The 6,805-nt window shown below is 42.3% G+C and overlaps 2 protein-coding genes across 2 annotated transcripts; both read right to left on the minus strand.

Moving 5' to 3' along the window:
- Position 1: 1 nt before the first annotated feature.
- LOC115763352 (40S ribosomal protein S28) lies at positions 2-349 on the minus strand. Its single transcript, XM_030705873.1, has 2 exons — positions 149-349; positions 2-85 (listed from the first exon to the last, which is right to left on the minus strand). Exons 1-2 carry the CDS (start codon positions 276-278, stop codon positions 18-20), a joined length of 198 nt encoding a protein of 65 aa, XP_030561733.1. The 5' UTR covers positions 279-349; the 3' UTR covers positions 2-17.
- Positions 350-1,525: 1,176 nt separating this feature from the next.
- On the minus strand, positions 1,526-2,946 carry LOC115763422 (cytoplasmic dynein 2 light intermediate chain 1). The gene is made up of 2 exons (XM_030705981.1): positions 2,496-2,946; positions 1,526-2,434 (listed from the first exon to the last, which is right to left on the minus strand). The coding sequence occupies exons 1-2, from the start codon at positions 2,724-2,726 to the stop codon at positions 1,526-1,528; spliced, it is 1,140 nt and encodes a 379-aa protein (XP_030561841.1). The 5' UTR covers positions 2,727-2,946.
- Between the last annotated feature and the right edge of the window lie 3,859 nt (positions 2,947-6,805).

Consider the following 6,805-nt stretch of genomic DNA (forward strand, 5'->3'; position numbering starts at 1 on the left):
ATAAACAAATTGTTAAATTACATTGGTCGCCGAACATCTTCTAAAGCTTCTTCAATGTTGATTATGTCACCCAACCGAACAGGACCTTGCAATAGGGCAAAATTGGGCAACAACATTAACATAAAGCATGCATTTTTAAATCACTTACCTTTAACGGCTCTGAGCATTTGAATGCGCGGAAACCTTAACAACTCCACACGCACCGCAGTCATAAGGCCACGTGCCCCCACGCGACCTAGGACTTTAACGACTCTGGCCGGGGCGATGGGCGGTTCCATGCTCTAGATATTTTACAAAATTCCTCTATGATATGAAAGTTAGCGCAAAGATTATTATTACTAATGTATTGGCCTACTAAACATTGAGAAATGTAAAATGCGTCTTGACTTTACACACATCGAAATCGGACAGCTAGGATTAACTAATCATTAATGAATACAGCCTTATTCAAATATTCATATTTATATTGTGAATACAAGCAACAATATCCTATAACTTAAAAGTTTCCCAAGTCTCTCGATTTTAAAATTATCGACATACAACTTTTTTTAATGAGGTATATTTGGCGGAAAAGACTTGATCGGAGAAACGAAAAATATATGCTTTTAATATAATAAAATATTAATTGTTATAGGTCGGAAAATAAATAATAAATATGATTTTTAGAACGTAACTAACCGTTACTAAATATTAGAGCTGGGATTTCTAGTTCAATTTGCTGAATAAGTTCATTTGTTCATTTTCTGGCCGTGAACTAAATCGGTCATTTAGTTCACTCGTTCAGCTATTCAGTCGGTCATGAACGATGACCTCGGCTCAGCTATTCAGTCGGTCATGAACTATTCGCTTAGTTCAGTTATGCAGTCAAATCAAAAGTGAAATTAAAATCCCGCTATCTTTTATGTATATTAAGAACTGAACATCTCAAAACAATGTATCGTTCAGGAACGGCTGAACTGCTGAGTTGCATACAACTTGCATGACCGACTGAACGAGTATCAAGAATGTATCGTTCATGACCGACTATATAGCTGAACGACTGAACTAAATGACCGATTTAGTTCACGAACCACTGAATAAGTTCAGTAGTTCATTTTAATGACCCGTTCAATTGAACTTGATCTGAACTAAACGACACAACTTTTCTAAATATACATAACACTTCGAAGAAATTGTCGATTTATTTGAGTAGATAATGTGGGCCAAGATTGTATTGACGACAGGTTCATTTTCGACCGGATATCACTGCTAGAACCGACTATAACTAGTCTATGTACTAGTGGTGTTTGGGCTACGAAAGATACCATTAGACTGGCCCATAATCCTTCCCAATTCAAGCCGCTTTAGTTTCCAAAGATCAAGCGAGAACAGGGAATGAAGGTTCCATAACTGGCTTTGGCCAGACTCTCCGACACTCCGTATCCGATAATAAAAACAATTGTTCTCTACAACCTTGAATGTGTCCTAAAAAGTCTTTAATCCTACAAAACTACATCTGAGATAGGTGAGTAAGTCATATCTATATTTAGCTGTGCACACTTTCAAATTTTCCGCGTAGTGTCAGATCCCTCATAATGGCGGCTAGCTCCTCGTCCTTGTGTGCACGCATATCATCGATTAGCGATTCTCTAAAGCCGACATCTCTGGCCGGATCCTGTGGCAATTCCTGCTTCTGTTTCTCCAGCTGCAATTGTGGCACCTCCAAGCTCAATGTCGCGCCAATGCGCTCCACACTCAAGCGATCAGACTCTCCAATGCCGATCTGGCTCCAACTATCCGTGCCGAACCAAATGGAGAGGGCTTCATTGTAGTCGGTGACATGTGCGCGAAACGGATTGGTGGGACTGCCAAAGCCCAGATGGCTGATGGTGTCTCGAAGCACCTTGGCCAGTTTTGGCACACTCTGGGAATAGAACAACACGGCGCCCCCGACAAGATGCGCCATGGAGCGGAGGCAGCGACAAATGTGCTTCTTCAGGGCCGGCTCGAAGTCCATGAAGACGTCGTATTTGCCGCCCACGAGCACAACGGGAAAGGGCAGCAAGTCCAGTGTGCCCAAGTCCTGTTTGACGTGCTTCACACGTTCCAAGGAGCGTCGCTCCATATCCTCACGCAGCTGTGGCGCTGCCAGCTGCATCAGCCGCTGGGCCGTATCCCGCAGTCCCTTATAGGCGCACTCCAGGTCCGCCCAGACACGCTGCGGCTGGGACAGATCGATTACGACGAAGACGGACAGCTGCTGCAGTCCATGTGTGCGCATGGGCACCTCCAGCAGCTGTTCCGCGTTGTCCAGTGATCCCAGCTCCCACACGTTCAGCACCTGGGGGGATCTGCCGGTGCCCGTGCGGCGACCATAACTGTATTCCAGGGCCACCGTCGGGCGCGTCGTGTGCTCATCCCGGTCAAAAAACTTGTTTATAGCCGTCGATTTGCCCTGTGCACAGATCCCCTTCTCGGTTATCTAAATCGCATCATGTTGCACATCGACCACTTACCACACCTTTGCTGCCCAGAACGAACAATGTGCGCTCCTTGGGCGCAGTGATGGCTGCCTCCACTTGGCGCAGGCGTTCCTGCTCCTCCGCCAAGCGACCGGCGATCTCCTGTATGCTGCCAGCTGCACTTAAGCTATTTTCGTTGCCCTTCTCAAACATCCTCTGCATTTTCGCATGCAACTTGTACAAAAACTGTGGTAAACGCATGACATAGAAACATATTGTTTGCATTTTCCAATTGTTGCCATGGCAGCCGGCCAGTGCTGCCCATGCATTTTTTTCCGGCAATCTGACAAAAAGTGTGAAAGTTAATGCACTCAAAAAAACATGTGAAAAAAGTAATTTATCTGGAAGTTACAAAACCTGCAGATGCTGCTGCCGCTTCTACTGACCCGATGGTACATATAGTACAAATATGGTACATTTGCATGTACAATAATTGTTATACAATTCAACAAGGAATTGTGTACCACATTTGACTTCATATTTTCTCCTTTCATATATAAAATAAGGCCTACCATTAAAACATTTTACTACAAAATAGTAATTATAAAAGATCTTTATTAAAATGAAAAACCATCCATTGTTGAAAAAACCAGATCCGAGCTACCAAGAGTAACCGTTTTGGTACATTTGTACCACATTTGGCAATGGTGTCTGTATATACTGATGTGGATACACATATATGGCCTCATTAAATATACAGAGGTTCGTGTCTAGGGAGCATGTTGATAGCATCTGCTACCAAGTACGTGCTTCCACACAAACGCGCACTGCTTGTATTACTGTAGATTTGTTTTCTCTAGATTTGTTGCGATGTAAGCAAAATATGGTTCTTTGTCGTTCAGTTCTTTGATGATTTAAAAAAGTTGATGTCTATGCTCAACGTTCTATATTCTAAGCTATGTTTTCCCAAGATCGATAGATGGCGCTATTTAACGATCACGTTTTGTGAGATAGCTAATAATAGAAATATGTTATTATTATTATTATATGGGAAGCCTGACATAGAGTTAATGATACCTTTTGAGCGGGACTGCCACAAACATTTATAATTTGAATTTAAAATTATTACAAATTAGCTGTTTAGACTTAACTAAAAATATATTTAATGTGTTTCTCTTTGCACACTGTGCGCTTAGCACACTGCTTGCGTGACATTTCTGTCGAAAACAAGTGGTGCTTACGTTCCATTGTAGAGAAAGTGTACTCTCCACATATGTGGTGATGATACCTATTGATGGCGCTTTAATTGTATGGTAGTAAGTGTGTTGTGCTATGTTTCTGGTATACAAAATTCACTTTGGCACGATAGGTGGCGCTCTCTACCTGCTTGATTTTGTGAAGCATAACTATTTATCCACAATTGATAATTTTGACTATGTTAAATTTTTCGATGTTGTATTTCTATCTTTTTTGTTTGTTCTATGTTTTAAAATTTAGTGTGCCATAAACATATTTGTTAACTGCTTTGCAGGCAGTTTCTCCTACTGAAAGCCAGGTGGCGTGATTCTAACAAAAAGGAGTAGTTTCTAGGACCGCAAAATGTTATTTGGAAATGCAACTTGAAAAACAAGAATAACTTTACAGTCAGCCTGAAAACCCCTTGTGGGCTGTGACTAAACATTAGTTATTTGATTTAGACTAGGTCATTGGTTGCACGAGGCATACATTAGATAGACGCTTTGAATGAACTCAAATAGAAAATGGTTGACAAATTTTCTGTTGTGAACGCCGATCCTCGAGAGCTCAAATATATGTATATTTCTTTTAAATTCCTTACAGCCCATTGACATTTGTGTGCATGCATGTGCATCGTGTGTCTTGCTCTCACTCAGGTAAACAACAGGCACACAAATGCATAAATGCTTGTATTCATATACAAACTTGTGTAAGTGTGCGTAAAGGGCCGACGCAAAAAGTACCCTGGACGGACACACCACCAATACATTTAAACGATCTGTTGACATTTCTGAGAGAGAATTGAGAGCACTGAGAGGAAGTCAAAGCAGTTGCCTGTGGTGGGAGCGAGATAAGGACTGACGAGATAATGATGTGACTCTCTCTTTCCCTTTTGCTCTCTGAGCAAGTGAGCGAGTCAGGACGATCAGCATTAACAAGCCGCCAGCTTCAGACGTTTCAAAGAGCGAAAAGCCAGCTGAAGAGCAACGATTAATGCTGAAATATTACGGATTTATATACTCTTTGTGGGGCTTTGGCTTTTGACAATATTACTTATATCTGTTTGAGCACGACTCCGTCGCCTCCGTCCATCCGGTTGATTTGCTTTTGCTTTTAGTGCTGCGCAGCATAACCGAGCGCCAAGTCATCAAACATAATTACTTTGCCCCAAGGCATGCGCCAATTGACATTTTGGTGGCAGCCCCCGCCGAGTCCGACAAACTCATTAGCTTGAACTTTAAATCGGGTCAGCTCCAGCATTCTGGCCTTGGGCTCCAATTGATAATGAAATTCGTCGGGTAGGCCTTTAGCTGAGACGCTGCACTTAGGACTCCTCCGGTCGATTCGAACTATGCAAGCGCCTCTCTCCCAGCGATAAGGTCCATGGCTCGAGTCTTGTTTTTGTTGCATCTCCCTCGTACTTTGTGGCCTGCCTCGGCGGTTGGGTTTTATTTGTATGCCCTGTGCCCACCGAAAATGAAGTCGACCCTCCGCATATCTCTTTAATTTCCCATTTGTATAAGATCTCACGTCTATATAAATGTTTATATGCCTTGTATTCCTTTCAAAACTGGCAAAAATTGCAAACGGATAATTGGAATGTTAAGAGATTTTCATGTTGCCACAGCCTAAGCCACCGAGCTGTGTACAGAGTATCTGCTAGTCGGGCACACTTGCTTGTTTGGCGTGCATTTCATTCTTGATTACATGCTCGCGGCCTCTGACTGCAACCTTGTAGTCGGTCCTTTTGGACTTGGTGCGTCTGCCTTTATATTGGCCGGGCTTATATCCTTGTGCTTATTTATGTAGATTAATCTAACGAATATCTCATTTCTATGATAACTTAACTGGTTGGTACCTGGCTTCTACCTGCTTTGCCGTTCGCTTTCACCACACTTTGTGCTCAGGTTAGCTAGTATAAGGGGCTACATTGAGATAGGAAGCGTGTGTTTCTTAAGTTATCCTGTTATCCTGCGCCAAAGCAAGAGTTCATGGAACTAGCATGCTTCTGCCGCACATCACAAGCTGTTCACTTGCATTTCTTACCTCAGCCCCACCCAAAAGCATTACATTCTTAAGAACTTCGGTGTTTCTGACTGATCTTCACCAAACTCAAATTTGTAAATAACGCGTATGACTAAAGATTTAGATATGTGTAAACTTCTTTATTATACTAACACACATTTCGGATAGTATTGATTATAGGATATAGGATATCCAAGGTATGATCCTTGCGAAATAAAGACGGTAGAGGACACTGGCTTAATTGTTAAGCTAGTCAACATTGCGATTGAGTCGAGACTGCGAACAGGAAGTTCGGCTCCCAAGTATTCCTGGAGAGGATCAGCTGTCCGAACCGATTGAGCTTGTAAAAGTTCTCTCAATTGCATGAATGTGAGCATCTGAAAACATAACTCAAACTTAAAGCGGCACTCTTATCCAGACATTTAAATTGTTATTAGATGAAAGGACGTGCAGACTCGAAGGAGTAGTAAGCCGAGCCATATTGTTTCTTGAACTCGTATCAAAGGCCCTGGGGAAAATTCTGTGTGACATCAAGCTGCAGCATACATACGGAAGTGTCACAAGAGAAGGTACTCAATCGGAACGGGCCATTCACACCAGGTGAACTCTGATCAAGTGTTTGATATCCCAAAGTGTTTCGGCAGAGTATCTAGGCATGGGTTTGGATGCGAGTGGAGACCCAAAGAGTGTATCAGCTGGCCGGCGAAATATGGATCAAGTCCTCATAAACTAAAACAATTCCTTTTTTCCTGTTCTGATTGAATCAATAGTTCAACACATGAGCAAGTAGATAAGCATATGAGTTCAAGCGCAAGAAGGATATTAGACGTCGACCTCGCCACTTGGGATTTGACTTTTGGATATTGCTCAACGCATTTCAATCGTGATAATCAATCCCTGCATTGCCGAAAGTTTTGAATATATGCACACATAATTTATACGCAGCGTTTGGGTTAGTTTGTGTCACGCCCGTGGGCGTGGCATGGCCAAAGGATGCGCTGACGTCATTTGTCATATGTCAAGAAAAAACAAAGCCAGAAGCTAAGTTGGCATGTGAAAAAAGTTTCAAGAAAAATGTCTGACGTACATAAGTTAAAGTTTAG

Source organism: Drosophila novamexicana, unplaced genomic scaffold (genome assembly GCF_003285875.2).
Source record: "Drosophila novamexicana strain 15010-1031.04,08,12 unplaced genomic scaffold, DnovRS2.1 tig00000739-arrow-arrow-pilon, whole genome shotgun sequence".
Lineage (NCBI taxonomy): Eukaryota > Metazoa > Arthropoda > Insecta > Diptera > Drosophilidae > Drosophila > Drosophila novamexicana.